General features: G+C 33.5%; 1 protein-coding gene across 7 annotated transcripts in view; it reads right to left on the reverse strand.

Annotated features, from left to right (window-relative positions):
- The window catches only part of NOVA1 (NOVA alternative splicing regulator 1), a 153,437-nt gene that overhangs the window by 2,735 nt on the left and 128,760 nt on the right, over positions 1-21,942 (reverse strand). For 5 of the 7 annotated variants that reach the window (NM_001261800.1, XM_015143361.3, XM_028850540.2 and 2 more), the window contains 1 exon segment: positions 1-350. This exon segment is cut by the window's left edge. In NM_001261800.1, coding sequence (NP_001248729.1) covers positions 1-350 — 350 coding nt within the window. 7 annotated transcript variants of the gene reach the window in all.

Raw genomic sequence — 21,942 nt, forward strand, 5'->3', positions numbered from 1 at the left:
CCTAATAGCCCTGCGGCTGCTGCAGCAGTTGGTAACACCTCAGCAGTGTTTGCATAAGGAGATCCGGTTGGATTGGAATTTGCCACTGGACCTGTCACATTGGCATAACTGATATTGAGACAGCTGCCACTTTGTGGATCCTCTTGTATCTTCTGGATGATAAGTTCAACAGCTTTTCGGTTTTGTTCAGGTTCTCCACTCACAGTGACAACCCTCTCTTGCAAGTTGATCCCATCAGGTTTCTGGGAAAGCTGCACCCAAGCCCCTGACTGCTCCATTATAGCCTTCACAGTAGCACCTCCCTTCCCTATTATCAGACCTGCTGTGCTGTTGGGAACTATAATCTTTACCTGTAATTAAAAAAAATACGTATAAATAATACTTCTGTTTTGTGCACATACATTATATTACTTTGCTATCCTAGAAAAGTAAATAAATTGAAAATTAGTTTAAACATAATTTATAAAAGACAGAAACATCACAACTTTAAAGTGACTTTTATCACACTTTAATACAACTACCTTGTCAAATTAGAATTTTCAAAGGAAAAACTCAATTTTCAGGTCAAAATTATTAAATAAAATTTTTCCTTGAGTCACTGTGCATTTTGCAATAGAATTTATAAGAAATCAGTATGTTAACAAGAGGGAATCATAACTATACACCAAAGGTAACACTTCTATATAGCTCCAAAAATCACAATGCTGTTGATGATTCTTCACCTATTGTAACTTTAAGAAAATGCTTTGTTCTAAAACATTTCAAAAACAAAGAATGTAGAATTATAAAGCAAAGTTAATAAAGATAACAGTAGGAAAGTTCAAGCTTGAGTCCCTTCAAAACATTAATTTCATGTTCCTTATCACCCAGAATATTTGTTATTAAAAATCTTACTTGTTTAATGACTGTTTTCAGAGATAAAGGTTAGCAAAATTGTTAGTATTTTTATTTAAACTAACATGAAATATAACTTCATAATGAGTGATTTCTAATAATTAATAATTTTTAATTTTTCAATGGCTTGGGGTAGACTAACCCTATTTAAGAATTATATTACCTAGCTGCACTATCTATATTTATAAAATAATTAGTCTAATTATTTGCTTTTTTGACTATCATAGCTACAGTTTTAAAATTAGGGCTTACTACCATCTTACCAAATGGTACTACCATATTTTCAGAAGATACTGAAAAATTACGGCAGTGACATGAATACTCAGTCCAGGATGACCACATATAGACATTTTTATTTGTATTGAAACATCCAGCCACAAAAATTAGCATATTTTGACTTATTTAATCACAATAAAAAACTATTATAAGAAATATCAAATGAATATGAAATTTTCTATCATCCCTAAAATTAAAATATAAATACTAACATTTAAAATTATATTATGGAAGCATAGTGACACATATGTCAATGTTTTATGTCTCACTGGGTAGGTCAAAACTTGTGATTGTTGTGTCACTGACAAAGCACTGAAGTAAGCTTTCCTTGTTCCAAACATTAAAATGGGCAGGCTAAAAAAATGTGCTAAAATTTGAGCAGGACATTTAGTTGTTTGAGGTATTCTATGAGAGATTTCATTAGCTAATTTTTAGCAAGCATCTCTAATGCTATCTTTAAAACACAAATTTGGATAAGAATATTTTAAAGAAATACAGCCATGCATTTTAGGCAATTTTGTTCTGGAAGGTTGCAAGCAGAGAAAGTATAAATGCAAATTCTAAACCAAGTCACCTCATAAAATATATTTATACATATCTCTCTCTCTCTCTCTCTCACACACACACACACACCTCATTTTATTTCCATACACACAATTTACAGTAATACAAGAAATTTAATTTTGTTTAATTATAATTTGTTTATATAATCATTTCACTTAATGGAAAATAGTCCAAGTTTTCAAGAACTTAGAAAGTTTGAGAAATAGTCTAAGTTTTCTTGGGAATGTTAAACACAAACTTCATATTCCCTGATTAAGTGGATTCAGTTTCAAGAAATAGACTGAGAAGTATTTTTATAATATTTGTTAATTTTGCTCACAGCTTCTTTTTGTAGAAAATTATTTGTCTGAAAAGTTAATGTGTTACAATTAGAAAGTTAAACCATGATATATACTATACCAATTATACAGATGAATTACAATCATCTTTATTTTTATCGTGTACACATGAAATACTGAGAAAATGCACTTTTAAGGATTTAAGTATCTGAATGTTAAATATGATTGTATTTTTATGAATAAGCAATTCTTTTCAAAATGATAACCTTTTTGTAATATTATTGAAGACATTATGAGCCGGGTGCGGTGGCTCACGCCTGTAATCCCAGCACTTTGGGAGGCCAAGGTGGGCGGATCACGAAGTCAGGAGATCGAGACTATCCTGGCTAACACGGTGAAACCCCGTCTCTACTAAAAATACAAAAAATTAGCCAGGCATGGTGACGGGCGCTTGTAGTCCCAGCTACTCGGGAGGCTGAGGCAGAATAGCGTGAACCCGGGAGGTGGAGCTTGCAGTGAGCTGAGATCGCGCCACTGCAAACCAGCCTGGGCGACAGAGCAGACTCCGTCTCAAAACAACAACAACAACAACAACATCAACAACAACAACAACAACAAAAAACAGACATATATGTACTGGCAAACTGCAGTGCTTTAACGTATTTTTAATGAAGAAAAATGTATTAATCGGCCAAGACTTTCAAAAGACCTAGTCTTATGTTATTTTAAGTTACAAGTAATCATTTTTGTTTTGTTCAATGTAATGATTTCCTGTGTGATAACCACCCTGAAGCAGAACAGCACAGAAAAGGTTAATTATAGGCTGATAATAAAAGGTAATGAAATTTTATTAATAATTTTATAACATCCACTCTATGAAATGTGTGAAGATATTAATTTCTACTACATGGCAAATCAGTCTCACATTATATATGTTTTTTCACAGTTTTTTTTTTTTTCTTTTTAACTCTAAAACTATTATCTAAAACAACTTGCACATGTGGGTATTGCACTTACATTATTGAACATCAGCTTGTCTTTTTTTTTTTTTTTTAAAAAAAAAACCCTTTAATTATTTTTCCTTCTTTTCAATACTCAAAGTTTTATTATTTATTTATTTATTTATTTATTTTATTTATTTTTTGAGAGACGGAGTCTTGCTCTGTCACCCAGGCTGGAGTGCAGTGGCATGATCTCGGCTCACTGCAACCTCCTCCGCCCAGGTTCAAGCAATTCTGCTACCTCAGCCTCCCAAGTAGCTGGGATTAAAAGGCTTGTGCCACCACGCCCATATAATATTTGTATTCTTTTCGTAGAGAGGGGTTTCACTATATGTTGGCCAGGCTGGTCTCGAACTCCTGACCTCAGGTGATCCACCTGCCTCGGCCACCCAAAATGCTAGGATTACAACCACGCCCAACCAATACTCAAAAACTTTGAAACAATATATAATTCGAAGTAATGTTAACTTTTAATGACAGTAAACACCTTGCAAAAATATCCATATCTTTGAAAACTGAAGAATTATATGACAATGTCTATCTTTATATAAAGGTGCTTTTATGTAGTTAATACCTTCTCCTGAATTTTAGTGTTTAACCATTTCAAAGAATCTTAAATAAAAAAATCTGTCAACCACAATCAATGTTTAATTAAATATTGATGTGGCCCCAAATTTTGTTGGCAAGATTAAAAACCTAGAGATGTGTTTGACTTAAGAGCAGACTTAATGTTTGCATCTTAGTAATTACAATATATAGCATTTTCTAATTTTAGGCAATACGCTATTCTGTATAAGACTACCAAATTTAGAAAATTAATGGAAACATAAACATAAAAAGTTTTCAAAATTTAATAAAAGTAAATACTTAATAGCTTACACAAGGCATTTATCATCCAATTTTTATTTTTGACAAAAGAACATGAGAATCCTCTTTGCATTACACTGTCTTTTTTTTTTCTCTGAAGAATTAAAAAATATATTTATATCTATTTGCATACAATATTAATCTAATATGGGCAGACATAGGAAACAGACTCTCTGAAAAGAAGTTGAGATAAAAAACTGAAATTCAGTTAAATAATATTACAAGGAGAGTAGTGTTATATTTACATTTTAAATGCCGGGCCAGAGTTACGGAAAAGTGAGACAGAAAAACATGGAAGCTTTGAGGTGGTGGATAACTGACTACTGGTGGGAAAAAACAGAGAAGGAAAGATAATTATGTAAGGTAGATTATTTTCTCTTACTTCTTAGATAAAGGCATTTACCAAAGCAATGTCTGTACATTGATAGTATTTAACTTCCAACTGAAATGACAAATAGCAAATTCTAACTGTGTACATGGATTCATTTTCACTGGTGAAGTCTGTTAATGTGCTGGCTGAAATAAATATACATATTCTTATTTCTAAATAATTGGGAGAAAAGAACTGATCTTCAATGGCATGCATACAAATTATTTGGTATAACATGTATAAAACTAAATCAGATATGTTCTTGACAGTTACAAATCGGATTTCCCTTCAGAGTTATGATTATATTTGCTAGCATCCACCTAATCATTTATAAATGCTTACTGAATGGCCCAAGCCCTGTGTTGAAAGCTGGAGATAAAGGATATATATGACACTGTTCCTGCCTTTAAAGAGCTTATAGATGTAGAAAATGAGTGTGTATCAGTGCAGGAGTCTTAAAGGTGCTGGCACAGAAGTATATAAAGGTTATAAAGGAGACACAAAGTTTAACTGGAAAAAGAAAGAATAGGTAAGAAAATCCTTGAGAGATGAAGATATTTCCCTAATGGTCTTTCACATATGTGTAATATCCGTACACTCTTTTTTCAGAACCAAATATTTCCATGCATTTGGTCACTGTTATTTCTGTGTTGGACAGTTCCTGTTTCAAATCTAAACCGATTTTAGCAGTGATGAACTGTTTCAATAATTTTATTTATTTATTTATTTTTGGAGAGGAGGGTCTCCCTTTGCCACCCAGGCTGGAGTGCAGTGGCACAACCATAGCTGCAGCCCCGAACTCCTGGGCTCAAGCGATCCACCTGGTTTAGCCTCCTGAGTAGCTGGGATTACAGGTGTGAGCCACTGTACTCAGCTTAAAACTACTACTTTTAAATTAAAAGAATCTTTACTTAAGTATTCCTTATTCTAGACTCACAACTTATTTGTTATATCAAAAAAAGAGAAAGATTAACAATGTAATTATACTAATTATCCTAGCATCAACTGTGATTCAGAACAAAAGTAATAAAGTTACAATTTCTCTATTTGCAATCACAAAATAACTTCTGTAAGAATCCTATGAGTTTTAAAAATACCACATAAATCGATTTTAACATTGATATGTTTCTAATTAAAAATAGACATTAAGATATATTTACTCTTTCGACAAACAAGAACTCCAACTCATGATGGTTTTATGGCTATAAAGGAATGAGATTATCTATAGGCATCATATTTCTTCATTATCATGGCAGAAAAATAAAAAAAATATTTAATAAAACCATATATTGAAGTAAATGCAAAACAAGTTCCATTACTCCCAAATAATAGCATGAATTATTTTATTTAGGGCTGCCATATTTACTACACATATATGACATTACACTTATAAAGCAATTCCTATCAACAGTGGATACCTGTTATTTTACTCAGTCATTCAGTTGGTATCCAGTCATTCTTCTTCTGGCAACAGAACCCCAGTTTTCCTCTGGAAAACACCCTTTCGCATTCTTAGTGTACCTGCCTCAGATAAGGCTGACAATCTTTCAATACCTCTAGAACAAGGGTGTCCAATTTTTGGCTTTCCTGGGTCACACTGGAAGAATTGTCTCAAGCCACACATAAAATACGCTAACACTAATGATAGCTGAAGAGCTTTAAAAAATGCAAAGAAAAAAATAGAAAAGTTTTAAGAAAGTTTACAAATTTGTATTGGGCCACATTCAAAGCCATCCTGGGGCGCAGGTTGGACAAGCTTGCTTTAGAAGTAAAAACATGACCCAGGTCTGACCTGTTGCTATACTCACACCCATAACCTTTACTGGTTTGGGTTTGAGCACATGACACAGGATGGCCAAGCAAGAGCATGAGAATTTGGTAAACTTGTCGGTAAAGAGATATTTGTGTTCCTAATCTAGTAGAACACCAGCCTGTCATTGCTAGTGGCTATCTTACCACTACTATGAGAAAAGGAAGAACCTGACTGAAAATGAAGTTAACTTAGATAAAAATAAGACAGCATTTTTTGGCATCTGAATCTAACCATGTCTAAAGCCAGCACAGAGGAAATACAACTCTCTTTTTTGCTTAAATAAATTTGAATTGAATTATGATAATTTCTATAATTTTGAGGGCTTCTATAATTTGTAACTGACCAAAAAGTATCTTTGAAAATATTTTTACATTCTTGTTATATCATGCATTATTTGCCTATCAAAATACTGACATTTCATTTTATCTCTTAAACTTAATAGTCAAGATATCATAGTTCTGGTAAGGAAAAACAAGTAGATTAATTTACTTTTTACCATGATATACACTATATAATCTAACCAGATAAATGTTTTTATTTTCCCAATGTATTACAATTTAGGCTACTGAGGCTCCACTTAGTAGCATCAAATGGAGATACATGTGCCATTTTGGGGAATCTACATTGAGTTGTTGAACAAAGCAAACTGAAAAAATGGCATCCTTTCTTTTGACTATAGACTTCAAATAAACAAATAACTGCCTGTGTGAATGCACTGATTTGATAAAATATGTACAACAGATTTACATGAATAGAAGTATCCAAAAAGAATTTAAAAAGCAGTTCTAACTCTCCACTAGTTTGTTTACTCTACTTTTGATAACCAAATCAAAGGCAGAACAGTTTTCATAGCAATGTCTAATATCTCTCATAAAACACCATGCCGCCTTGTCTCATGTATTTTTACCCTTCACCCACTGCCAACTCAGATTTTAAACCTAGGAGCTATCTGTGACTTCCCCTGCTCCCTAGATCTATATGTCCTATTCTGTGCTGTTCTTCAGTCTTATTACTTTATCCTCTCTAAAGCATATTGTAGTATAATAAAAATATAGACTTGGCCGTTAATAGATATGTGGTCTCACCTTGGCTCTGCTATGTGATCTTTCTCAAATCACTTCAGTTTCATCATCTATAAAATCAGACAACTTAGTGAGACTGAGGATAAGGGGTCTTTATTTTAGCATTATGAGAAAATTCTGTTCAAAACTCTTCAATGAGCCCCTCCTTCAACTCCCCACTGAATTACCCAGACAATATTCTAAAGACAAAATTTAACTTACTTCTTTTTCCATTTAACACATTATTTCACTTTGCCCCTGAAACATGATTCAAAATTTAAAGATATACAACACTATATCCCAGGGAGGGATATAACTTAGGAATAAGAAAAACAGAAAAGAAAACCTATGCTTTCTAGGAGAAGGAGGAACAGAAGAGAAACACTTGAAACTATTCCTGTTATGTTGAGATGATGAGCACTTTAGACATAATTATTTCAAAAAAGAAAACTACTAGAAGTTAAATAACTATTAAAAAACTATGAAGGTCATATAATAATAAACTATTGCAGGGAAGCCCATTATTTAAAAGTGAAAATAATTTGGGGAATTGTCTTCTTAATGCTTACTAAACCAGATTTTACTATATTGAAGTTATATTGATGAAAGGCCTGTAAGTCTTCATCATCCGTGTGTTAACAAAAAGCTCTTTGAAATCATTATTATTTTAAATCACCTCTTTTTAGCCCAGCTCTTTCAGGGCACATGTTATAAGACACATGTTCAGAGTTCTTAATTCTGATTAACAAAAGATGTATTAAACATATTTGAATATTTGAAATGAAAACTAATGTTTTCAATTTAATGTTGTAAACTAAACATTAAAATTAAAAAGTAAAAAATAGCTATGAAAATAAAAATAGGGCTGTGTTCATTGAAGTAAATGGTGCAAAAGGGGTGAAAGATGAGGATGGAAGAAATTCTATTTTATCCATTTTAAGCTTAAAATGCCTATCAGTCATCCAAGTGAAGATGCCAAATAAGTGGTTGATTATGGGGCTGGAGGCCAGGGGAAATGTGGGAGTTAACATATAAATTGTATTTAAAGACATAGGAATAGATGAAATTATTTAGGGGGAAGTAAAAGTGAAGCAAATTGTTAAATAATGAAAATTAAAGAGTTAGGTAGGAAAATATTTAATTTCTAAAATGATCAAAGATATATTCAAGGTAGAGCAGCAAAATTGACCATCAAGTAAAACATAAAGCAAATATAAATCAGGGAGGGGGTAAACTATTAATCTTTTTCTTTTTTAAAACATTGGTGTCAGTATATATTGCCTTTTTCAAATCATATTGTAGTATTCGTCAAGTTATGAAATGGGTTTAATCTTTCACTTTGTTTCTCTCCTTCTGCAATTCACCTGGGGAAATTTCCAAAACAGAGAACATTGTACAATGTATTAGTACACTGTACCATGAACACTAGTACACTGCATAATGTATTAGTGTTTTACGCTGAGTGTTTAAAAGTCACAACACAGAATGTCATATACGAAGGACAGTATGCAGGCACTGTATGAAATTATAAAATGATGTAAAAAATACCAATGCAAAGTTGAATACACACACACACACACACACACATATACACATACATATACATGTAGTTTGGGTTAAATAATGTAAAAGTATGTAATTATATTCAGGTAAAACAGAAAGAGAGCAATAGAGATTGCATTTCAGATGAGTTTTTTCTCTTACCATACACACTTTGTCTTATTTTTTAAAAGCAGTGTAACAAAAGGAAATGAAACAATTGTCCAAAATTAGGCTGCAGAATAAATGAATCCTCGAAAAGTAGAACAATGAAAAAATAATTTTAGCACATTTCTGGAATTTATTGCACAATTATTTATTGAGTGGCTATTACGTGCCAGGTATAATTCCAAATGTTGGGGATGTAGGGGTAAATGAAAAGGGTAAGATCTCTGCTTTCATAGGGTTTGAAATCCAGTGGCATTATAAAAATACAAAATATTTAAATGTATATACAGTCATGCACCAAATAACAAAGACTGATTCAACGACAGACCATGTATGGTGATCTTATAGGATTATAATGGAGCTGAAAAATCTCTGTCACCTAGCGACATTGTAACCCTTGTTAACGTCCTATCACAAAGCATTACCCATATGTTTGTGGTGATGCTGGTGTAAACAAACCTACTGTTCTGCTAGTTGTACACAAAGTATTGCCCATACAATTGTGCACAGTACATAAAACCTGACAATGATGATAAACGACTGTTACTGGCTTATATATTTACGACACTATATTTGTTATCATTATTCTAGACTGTATTCTATTTACTAATTAAAAAAGAAAAGTTAACTATAACACAGCCTCAGGCAGGTCCTTTAGGAAGTAATCCAGAAGAACACATTGTCATCATAGGAGAGGATAGCTCCATGTGTATTACTGCCCCCAAAGATCTTTCAGTGGGACAAGATGTGGAGGGGGAAGACAGTGGCACTGGTGATACCATCCCTGTGTAGGAGGAGGCTAATGTGTGTCTTAGTTTTGGTGTCCTAGTTTTTAATTAAAAAGTTTTAAAAGTAAAACAAAATGAAAATAAACTAAATAGAAAAAAAGCAACAAACAACCCCACTAAAAATGGGCAAAGGACATGAACAGACATGCCTCAAAAGACAACAAACATGTGGCCAACATATATATGAAAAAATTTTCAACATCACTAATTGTTAGAGAAATACAAATCAAATCCACAATGAGACATCATCTGACATCAGTCAGAATGGTTATTAAAAAGTCAGAAGATAACAGATACTGGAGAGGTTGCAGAGAAAAGATAACACTTATATTTTACTGGTGGGAATGTAAATTAGTTCAGCCATTGCAGAAAGCAGTGTGGAGATTTCTCAAATAACGTGAAACAGAACTACCATTTGACCCAGCAATCTCACCGCTGGGTATATATCCAAAGGAAAATAAATCACTTTACAAAAAAGACACATGTACTAGTATGTTCATCACAACACTATTCAAAATAGCAAAGACATGGGATCAACCTATATGCCCATCAACGGTGGACTGGATAAGTAAAATGTGATATATACACACTATGGAATACTATAAAGTTGTAAAAAAGAAGAAAATTATGTCCTTTGCAGCAACATGAATGTATCTGGAGGCCAAATTAATGCAGAAACAGAAAGCCAAATACTGATTGTTCTCTCTTATAAGAGGAAACGAAACATTGAGTAAACATGGACATATAGATGGCAACAATAGACACTGGGACTCCCCCAGAGGGGAGAGGTTGGGAGGAGGAATGGGTTGAAAAACCACCTATTGAGCACTATGCTCACTATCTGGGATCATTCATACACCAAACCTCAGCGACATGCAAATTACTCATGTAAAATTACCCGAACCTAAAACAAATGCTGAAAGGAAACAAGAAAAAAGTGTACAGAATAAGGAAAAAGAAAATATTTTTGGACAATATATTAGTGTTTTAAGCTAAGTGTTTAAAAGTCAAAAGAGCCAAAAAGCAAAAACATTAAAAAATATATGAAGCAAAAAGTTATACTAACCTAAGGTTAATTATTAAAGAAAGAAAGTTCATTTTTATACAATTAGTGTGCCCTAAGTGTACAGTGTTGATAGTCTACAGTAGAGTACAGTAATGTCCCAGGCCTTTACATTCACTCACTGCTCAATCACTGACTCACCCAGAGCAATTTCTAGCCTTGTGAATTCTATTCATGGTAAGTTCCCTATACAGGAGTATATTATATTATATTACATATTATACATGTATTATATATATAGGAGTACCATTTTTTAACTTTTATTCTGTATTTTTAATATTGTTAATGTACTTTTTTGTTTTGATATGTTTAGCTATACAAATAGTTAATATTGTGTTAAACTGCCTGCAGTATTATTAAGGTAACATGCTGTACAGATTTGTAACCTAGAAGCAATAGGTTATACCAAGGGCCTAGGTGTGTATTAGGCTATACCTTCCAGGTTTGTGTAAGTACACTCCATGATGTATGCACAATGACAAAAACACCTAATGCTGCATTTCTCTGAATATATCACTGTCATTAAGCAAAGGACTGTAAAATATGCATGACCATAAAATAGTGAGTTGATAAATGACAGAAAAGAACATCTAGAAAATATTTTAAAATTTTTAAGTAGAAAAATTCAAAATCATAGTTTTAAATGAAAATCATGCATCTAACCTGAATGCCCGTTTATAAAAAGCACACTTTATTTAGAAAATAAAGTTAATCTAGGAATAAAGAACTTTTTAAAAATTTGAGTTCTTTATGGTTTAATACTCTATGACATAACCTAACTAAATAAGATAACATTGGAAGTAAATGTCTCAACTATGTTTGAAAATCTATCTCTGTTTAAATTTATGTATCTAGAGAATTAAGTTATAAGGAAAACTTTCACAATTTGGATTTTTATTGTATCTTTATGCATTTTTGATTGTCATTTTTACCATTAAAATTAAATATTAGTTGAAAAGTCTGATGTCCCATATTTTTGAAATGATTTATTAAATTATAATTACTTACAAGTAGTTTATATTTACAGATTAGGTGAATTATATATTTCTTATTATTTTAATTTCACCAACAGTTTTCCTAAAAGCAATATTTATTTTAAAAAATAAACGCTTATATTTCAGTATCTTACTAGTAATGGGAGGTTGATTATTTACTATCCCAAATGACTGTCATTAAGAAAATGAAAATATTGGCCGGGCGCGGTGGCTCAAGCCTGTAATCTCAGCACTTTGGGAGGCCGAGACGGGCGGATCATGAGGTCAGGAGATCGAGACCATCCTGGCTAACACGGTGGAACCCGTCTCTACTAAAAAATACAAAAAAACTAGCCGGGCGAGGTGGCGGGCGCCTGTAGTCCCAGCTACTCGGGAGGCTGAGGCAGGAGAATGGCGTGAACCCGGGAGGCAGAGCTTGCAGTGAGCTGAGATCCGGCCACTGTACTCCAGCCTGGGCGGCAGAGCGAGACTCCGTCTCAAGAAAAAAAAAAAAAAAAAAAAAAAAAGAAAATATTATACATTATTATTTCATTAATACTTGACATAAATAACCATATAAACATTGATTTACATTTAAAAGGTTACTGAAGCACATCTGCAATTTAACAAACTATACTATTACAAAACTATATTCTTTTTATATATATGGGTGAAATAGTTCATTTATAATATTTAATAAATCATATATAAGAATACACTAATTTTAAAACTTCTGTTACTTGGCTAAAAGCAATTCGAAGCCAGGTAATAAAAAGGAATGTTTTCTTTTTCAAAAATATTTTTAAATAGTAATTGAATAAGAAATATGAACGAAACCAAACACCAATAAAATGAATTATAAGGCATTAGATTCAGAATAAACGAAAATGATCAACTTATTGTCTCCTGAAAAATTCCTAATGATAAAAAATTAGAAAAATTAATAACCAAAAAGGATAATTATAAATTTCTGAGGTCAAAAGGAAAAACACTTTTTTATTCCAAAGCGAGAAGGTATCAAACTCCCCAGTTTTGCAAAATTACTTTTATCTGAGAAAATAATGTGAACACATTCACGTATCTAAGCATTCTTTAAAAAAAAAAAGTTTAAAATAAACTTGATAACCATCAAATTTTGCTATTTTAGATATTTTCAATTTTATATGGCTTTGCTTGAAAAATGAAAAATTCTATTGAACTGTATACACACACAAAACAAGAAAATAAATACACATTGTGGAATAAGGAGACATTAAATGGTGTGGTTATATAAAGGCATGCATAATGTTCTGTCTTGAGAATATACTATGTGCAAGAATTACTGCAGCTATGGCTGCAGGGAAAACTTTCATGAAACAGAGAAACCACCTTTGCTTACTAAGTCGTCCAGAGAATCTTGCAAATCTACCTAATACGAGCCAATACTAGACACAGTATTCTATGCATTTTACCAATGCCTGAGCCATATATGGGATGTAAAATAAGGAATGTTACAGAGCAACTATTTCATTAACTCTTTTCCCTGATGTGTACTACTTTCTTCAATCTGAAAGTCTTAGGCTTTTCATAAACTTAAAAAGGCCTTCAGATAAAATCACACTTTTAAAAGGGATTTTGGGATGTCACATAACCTGGTATTTACTAAATACTGTGTTGTAATACTAACCTGAAAACATTAATGGTGTGCTGCTTTCAGTGGTATTGTTAACTTGCCCTAAGGGAGATTTGATTCCCATCACTGCTATGGATAATAGACTATCTACACTACAGCACACTAGCAAACTCTGAAGTCTGCAACAGAATGAATATGGGTAGGAAGCACTTATTTAATCGTATCGATAATTTTTGGCAAGAATATTGCTAAACGACCTTAAAAACTCCTAATGTAGGCTGGGTTTGGTGACTCATGACTGTAATCCGAGCACTCTGGGAGGCTGAGGCGGGCAGATCACCTGAGGTCGGGAGTTCAAGACCAGCCTGACCAACAGCCAACCAACATCTCTACTAAAAAACAAAACAAAACAAAACAAAAAACAAAATACAAAATTAGCCAGGCATGGTGGCTCATGCCTGTCATCCCAGCTACTCGGAAGGCTGAGGCAGGAGAATCTCTTGAACCTGGGAGGAGGAGGTTGAGGTGAGCGGAGATCGTATCATTGCACTCCAGCCTGGGCAACAAGAGTGAAACTCCATCTCAAAAAACAAAAACAAAAACACCCCCAAAACTCCTAATGTAATCTGCATATAAAAATCTCTAAGAGAACCTCTAACTCTATTTAGTAATAGTCAAAAGTATTAAGCTAAGGTTAATTTATTATCGAAAAAAAGATTTTTCTTTTTGTAAATTCAGTGTGCCCTGAGTCTATAGTGTTTATAAAGTCCACAGTAGTATACAATAATGTCCCAGACCTTCACATTCACTAATTATATCTAAAAGGATAATCATCCTTTGTATAATAACCCTTCATAGATTTAAGTTGTATTAATTAGTAAATCCCAACTAATCTCAATGCTGAAACTAATCCCTACGTATCAATTTTTGTACGAATTTAGTATTTTTCAAATCACAAAGTATGTATGTTGTTTCATGGTAAAGTCTTGATGAATTAACACTTGAAAAAAAGAGACAGTGTCACATAGTACACAATTATCAATTTATTATAAACTAATGTGCTCTTATCATATAAGTGTTTCCCAAACATTTCAAGAAGCTTCATGAAATATTTATCTGACTGTTCAAATATAGATGCAACATCTCATAATAGGTCTATTAATTATCTACATAGGTAATTTTGATATAAAGCTAGGGTTGAGTATTTTTTATGTTTTAACTCTAAAGGATAAATAAAAATATTACATATATTACGCAATCATTTAATTTGGCATAACTTTAAAATATGAAGCAATTGCGACTCCCTTTGCCAGTCAGTAAGTGCTTCCTCTAGGCCTGAAGCCTCTCCCCAGTGAGCCTTCTTGACCTCAATAAAGCATCAAAAGAGTAGGAAATCAAGAAGCCAAGTAGCTTAAATGCACATGTAATGTCAAAGACAACCAGTTTTCCCCTTGGGAAATTACTGCTTTATCTTCCTTAAAACATTGCATATGCCACAACTGAAGTAAGGATTTTTTTTTTCCATTCTCTTTTGTATCCTCTGTTACATTTTAAAAACAAAGTAGAGATATAAGAAGTAAAATGTAGTAATTTTCATATTCTTTGTCATCACTCTAATAATACATGAACAAAGGTTTTTGACAGTTAAAGATAGGGCCAAATGTTTCTTAGCAACTTAATTTTCTTCATATTGTATGACACTATTCTAGGCTAGTTCATGCAGATCTAACTCAGCATTTTAAATAGCTTCACCACATACTATTCTGCAATATCAGAATTTATTTAATCACTCTCCAGTGATTAAGGGTGAAATTGCTTTCCAACTTCTATCACACATACATTCTTGTATTTGTTTCTATGTATTGGTGCAGTAAGTTTTACAGGATAGATCTCAAAAGCTGTAATGTTGTAGCATTTCTTACATCAACATTGTATGAGCATGTTTATTTCTTGTATCTTTGCCAGCACTTTAGATTTATAAACACACACACACACATCTTGCATTTCTGATATGTGTATTATACACAAAGTTTTGTCTATCTGATTTAAAATAGTGCAATTGTGTGATGTTGATTGCAATTTCCCTGATAACTGGTGAGGTTAAACATGTTTTTATATCTGTATTGTACATTTCCATTCCCTCCTCTGTAAATTGCCTTTACATTTTTATATTGGGTTTTCATATGAACCTAGGAGTTCTTTGTATAGCCGAGATACTAATTAATTGTCACGTGTTCAACATATTTTTTGTTTTCTTTTGCTTATTAATGGTGTATTCTGCTATACCAAAAATAATAACTGTTTATATACTCAAATCTGGTAGCGTTTTATGTTTTGGATTTCCTTCTTGCTTAAGTCATCCTTGATTTCGTACACCATAATTTCAAATAGTCTTACAGTTTCAATCTTGAATGCATTGAGATTTATTTCTGCATATCGTCTGAGGTGGAAATTTATTTTCTTTCAGGTGGACAGTCAATATACCAGCACCATTTATAAAATAAAACATCCTTTTTAATAATGAATTAAAATTACACTTATATATTACTCTGGACCAGACAGTGTTCTAAATATTTCTCATGCATTCGTTCATTAAAAAGTCATGACAACTCTGCGAGGTAGGTGCCCACATTTTTCAATGAGAAAACACGCATGGCAAAATAAAAAATGTGGCCTCACACATTATAAACTTCGGACGTAACAAAGATTTGATTGGAAGCCAGGTATTATGGCTCAAGACCACAGTTCTCCAAATCCTTAGATCACACTGTTTTTTTTTTTTTTTTTTTTTTTTTTATCATACATTAAGTTCCCATATATAGTCATGTGCTGCATAGTGACGTTTTCATCAATCGCAGGCTATATATATGGTGGTCCCATGAGATTATAATGGAGCTGCAAAGTTCCTATTGCCTAGTGATGTAGTAGCCAAAACATTATCTTTTCTATGTTTAGATATCTTTAGATATACAAATACCACTGTTACAATTGCTTGCGACATTCAGTACAGTAACATGCTGAATAGGTTTGTAGCCTAGGAGCAACAGGCTGTGTATTGTAATAGGCTATACCATCTAGGTTCATGTAAATACACTCTATGATGTTCACACAACAATACTGCTTATGATACTTTTCTCAGAACATATTCGTGATGCATGACTTTCCTTGGATCTATTTCAGAAATACCTATATACTTCATTTATCAATTGCATCTATTTGTATGTCACTTTTATTGTGACACATTTATAGTAAATTTTAATGCTGGGTGATCTCAGTATTACTAGTTTCTTGATAATTCTTTTATTAGTTGACTGATGATAATTATCAGGGATTTGTTCCTACATACATATTAAAATCATTTTATCTCTCTCAAAACACAGAAAAATGGGAATATGATGAAAATCATGTTTATATTTTAATTTTAAAAGGATTGATATTTCTATATTAAATCTTCCCCACAAAAATTATAATAAGGCTATCCATTTATTAAGGGAGTGTTTCATGCCCTTATATAAAAATTATATATTATGTAATATGAATTTAGTGTTTTTGATTCAATTTATTTCTAGGAATGTTTGCAATTTTGATATGTATATGATACATACTAGGTTGAGCCACAGGAAATTACAATCAAATATCAGTAATTTCATAACTCTCATCCTAATGATAAGCAAAGCACATAAAATCTAATATACATAACAAAGTCAGTAAGTTCATTAAAAATGGATGTCATTATATTTCTAGGACCTTCTTATATATTTCTGATGAACATTATCTTGATATCACACAAACACAATACACTACACACACACATATGCTGAAAGAAATATAAATTAATTTTTCTCTTTTTTTGAGATGGAGTCTAGCTCTGTTGCCCAGGCTGGAGTGCAATGGCGTGATGTCAGCTCACTGGAACCTCCGCCTTCCGGGTTCAAGCAATTCTCCTGCCTCAGCCTCCTGAGTAGCTGGGATTACAGGCGTGCGCCACCACACCCAGCTAATTTTTTGTATTTTTAGTAGAGACAAGGTTTCACCATGTTGGCCAGGCTGGTCTTGAACTCCTGACTTCAAGTGATCCACCTGCCTCGGCCTCCCAAAGTGCTGGGATTACAGGCGTGAGCCACTGCACCCGGCCCTAATTTTTATATTTTGTTGGAGAATTATGATAATATTTGTATTTGAGACAAGTGCCCAACTGGTTTTCAAATTAAATTGTGCTCTGAATACTGTAAGGCATGAAATAGACATCAAGCTAAGAAAGCTATGTTCTTTTAGCTTAACCTCTTCATTCAACTAAAATTATCCTTTTCTAGTTGGTTTACATTTTTAGAGAGAATTCTATGCAAAATTTCATTTCAAATATTGTAAAAAAAACAAATAATTTTAGAACATATAGACGTGTAAGTCTATTCTTTCAACTAATGCTAGTCATTCAACAAATATTTACTGAGGACCTATTATGTCCCAGGCAAGTGCTTCACATACATCAGAGAATAAAACAGAAAAAATCCCTATCCTCATGCAATTTAGTTTACTCGGAGAGTAAGAAACACAGTACACAATAAACATGATAAGAAGCCAAGTATACAGTATTCATGAGGCAATGGAACAAAGCTTAAAAAACAGCAAGACAAAGGGAATCAGGAGTGTGGCGGGAAGGGGGAGGCCAGGTTGCCATATAAGGAGGTCAGGTAAGTCCTAAGGAGAAGGTGAATTTTGAACAGACTAGAAAGTTATGAAGATGTTAGCCAAGCAGATCTCTATGATAAGAAAATTTCATGCAGAGAAAAGCAAGATAAAAATACTGAGGTGAGGGTATGCCCGATGTCTGCAAGGGGCAACAACTGTCAATGTGGTTGGGGCAACATAAGTGAGGAGGTGAGTGGCAGGAAATAGAGATAGTGTGGCAAAGGCTTTTTCTTATAAGTTAACTAAGGTCATTTTGAAGATGTTGACTTTTACTCAGTGAAATGGCAAACTATTTCAGGTGGCAGTAAAGAAATAAAAAACTGACTTATTTTAAAAGGAACAGGTTAGGGGTAGTTTTTGGACTTATTGCACTTAAGATGTCAATTAGGGATGTAAGTGGAAAGACTGAGTGGGGAACTGGACATAGCCTGGAGTTTTACTTTGAGATCTGGTGATCACAAGTTATGTGGGGCCTGAAGCATATACTACTTTAGGGGACAACTTTGGGAAAACAAAATTTAAAATTCTGAACATAAAATTAGGTAATAAGTCTGCACATGTGAGGAATAATAAAGATTAAGCTTCTTTAGTTCATGGTTGCTATGGTTTGAATGTTTTTGTCCATTCCAAAATTCATGTGTTAGAAACTTAATCCTCAATGCAACAGTTTTGGGAGGTGGGGCCTTTTGGGAGGTGTTTAAGTCATGAGGACTTGATTAATAACACTACAAAATGAGCTTTCAGGAGTGAGTTTTCTCTCTTCTGCTCTTCAGCCATGTAGGAACACAGTGTTCATCCCCTTTTTGTACTTCTGTCTTCTGCGATTTCAAGACACAGCAAGAAAGCCCTCATCAGATGCCAGTGCCTTGATCTTGGACTTCCCAGCCTTCAGAGCTGTGAGAAAAAATGTTCTGTTCTTTATAAATTACCATCACAGGTATTCTCTTACATCAGCACAAAATGGACTAAGGTAACAGTACATTTGTCCCACAACGGAGACATAAATTTTGCAGATGTCAGCACATAAAAGCCAAGGTAATAGAGAAAGACAAAGAATTAAGACTCAGAAGAATTCCCAAGTATTGAGACTTGGAGCACTTCATCATTAAGTATATAGAAATAAGAGAATAAACTAGCAAGGATTCTGAGAAGAAGCAAAGGGGAACCATGCAGGAGGAAAACCAAAAGTGTGTAGTATCCTGGAAGTCAAGTAAAGAAAGTATACCAAGGAGGTGGAAGAGATAAATTTTAAAAAATATTGTTGGTAGGTAAAGTAATATGTAGACTAAGAAGAGACTACTGGAATTAGCAAAGTGCTCATCATTGATGTCTTTGGCAAAGAGTTTTGGTGGAATGGGGGAGGCAAAAATTTGAGCGAAGTGGCTTTAAGAATGGGAATACCAACACTGGGAAATAGAGTAGAGGTAACACTTTCGTTAAGTTTTACTACAAAGCAGTAGAAGAAACAGGGCATTAGCTGGTGGGGGAAGTGACATGAAGAAAGTTTTGTTTGGCTTTCTAAGATGACAGAAAAAACAGTTGCACACTGATGGGAATGATTCTGTAGAGAGCAAAAACTTGACAGAAAAAGGAGAGAGAAGGTAGAATTGATGAAGGAAAGTTCTTGAGTAAAGGAAGAATGTTTAATGGACAACTGAAATGAATGGTTTCAGACAAGAGCAGGGAAAATCTACCTACAGTAATTGATGAGAAGGCAGACTATGTGGGTATAAATGCTGCTTCATTAAGTAGTTGTTGGTATGAGTTTGTGGAAGTTCACTTTTGATTGCTTCAGTTTTCTCAGCGAAGTAGGAAAAGAAGTAAGGTCATTAGCTGGGAGAGTATAAAAAACAAGAAACATTGTGGGGGTTGTGGTAGGGACAATTCTTGGAAAACTTCCATGATCTCTACCCACTGGCGTTACAACCTGTACAATCTTCTCCCCTTGAGTGTGAGCGGGACACATGATTTACTTCTCACTACAAGAATATGGAAAAAATGATGCAATGTCATTAGCATGATTAAATTATGTTGTAGGGTAAAGGAGGTAAGAAAGTTACTCCTGTGATTTGCTTCAATATATAAGACTCCATTTTTGCTGGCATACAATGGAGAGAGATTCTCCTAATGGACTTGCATGAAGCAAACAGCCAAGTTTTGATGGCCCTGTGGAGAGGGTCATGTGGCAGGTAACCGTGGGTGGCCTCTAGAATCTGAGAATTGCCTGTAGCCAACAGCCAGTTATAAGTTGTGGCCCTCAGTGAAACAGCTTAAAAAAAAAAAAAAAAAAAAAACCCTCACAAAAACTGAACGCTGCCAACAACCAACAACCTGGATGAACAGGGAAGCATATTAATCAAACCTATAGAAGAGATTGCAGCCCAGCTGACACTGATTACAGCCCTGTGAGGTCACAAGCAAAGGGCTCAGCCTGCCTGGCTTAAATCATGCCTGGGCTCTTGACCTACAGAAATTATAAGAATATAAATGTGTGTTGCTTAAGCCATTAAGTTTGTGGTAATTTGTTTTACAGCAATAGAAAATTAATACAGTATTGAAAAGAGAGGAGAACTTGTGAAATAGTCATCTAGAGAATAAGAAAGTCAATGAGCTTATGAATGACAGAATTAAGAATCTATTTGTGACTTGTGGTCATGAATTTAAAGTGAGACCAATTATTTTTATTTTTATTTTTCTGTAGCCACAGTAAGGGTACTATATATCAGCTACCTATTTTCATGTGTTTTATACATTTTGATAAATGCTTATAATTTCAAACTTATCAGTAAATAAACAAATGTTTATAAACACATATTTCTGAAATCATTCTCTTATTTTTTCATGAAATTTCAGAAAAATTCCAGGAGAGCTAACAAGAAGGACTAAGATTAAAACCAAAATTTAATTTTTGGTACCACTGATTAACCAAACCATTTTGTTGAATCTTAATGGAGTGACTAAGTAACTTAGTATTAATAACTTAGAACTGATTGAACACTACTGATTCTGTTTAAGTTTTATTTGAAAGTTTAAACATGTTGCTTTAAAGAATCTGATCTATTTACTGTATCTTTATATCTGCTTTGTATTTAAAATTCCATATGTAGAAAAATATCAAACTTGTACCTTACAATATACAACACATGTACAGAAGAAGTTGTCAAACTGGTAGTTCTTATAACTTTTCTTTTTCAGTAGGGGAAGAAGAGCAATTTTATGTACTTTTAGGCAACAAGTAACTGAGTACTCTTTCTAGAAAATAATTGTAAAGTAGTTTAAAGGAGACAGGCTTTAATTACAGAAATATTTTAGACTTGAAAAAACAGCCAATACTAATACTAGAATCTTTCCAAAGGCAAAACTCAAAAGCTTTAATAAGCTATTTGCTTTATTATTTACTATGTTAAAGAATAATCCTTTTCATTATCACTTGACAGATAAGAAATTAAACATAACCTAAAATTTATATGATGCTTGTTACATTCAAGACACTGTTCTAAGAAGAGGTAATTGTTCTTCACTTCTTATGACAATTCTATGAGGCGATATTATTTGAATTTCACTGATGCGAAAACTGAGAATTAAGGTAACACACAAGAGTGGAGATCAGTGGCATGATCATGGCTCACTGCAGCCTTGAACTCCTGGGCTCAGGCACTCCTTCCGCCTCGGCCTCCAGGTAGCTAGGATTATAGGCAAGTGCCACTGTGACCAGTTAATTTTCAAATGTATACATTTTTAGAGACAGGGTCTTGGCTATGTTGCCCAGGATGGTCTAAAACTCCTGGCCTCAAGTGATTCTCCTACCTCGGCCTTCCAAAGTGTTGAAATTACAGGTGTGAGCCACCATGCCATCATTTCATAAGACTTCTCATATAATAGTCTTTCAGTTTTAAGGAGGAAATTATTACAGGACAACACTGTAGTCAGAGTATGTCAGTCTGACCTATGGAAACGTGTTAAGGGGTCTCAAGGTTAATAAAGT

This window comes from Macaca mulatta, chromosome 7, assembly GCF_049350105.2.
Source record: "Macaca mulatta isolate MMU2019108-1 chromosome 7, T2T-MMU8v2.0, whole genome shotgun sequence".
NCBI classification, from domain to species: domain Eukaryota; kingdom Metazoa; phylum Chordata; class Mammalia; order Primates; family Cercopithecidae; genus Macaca; species Macaca mulatta.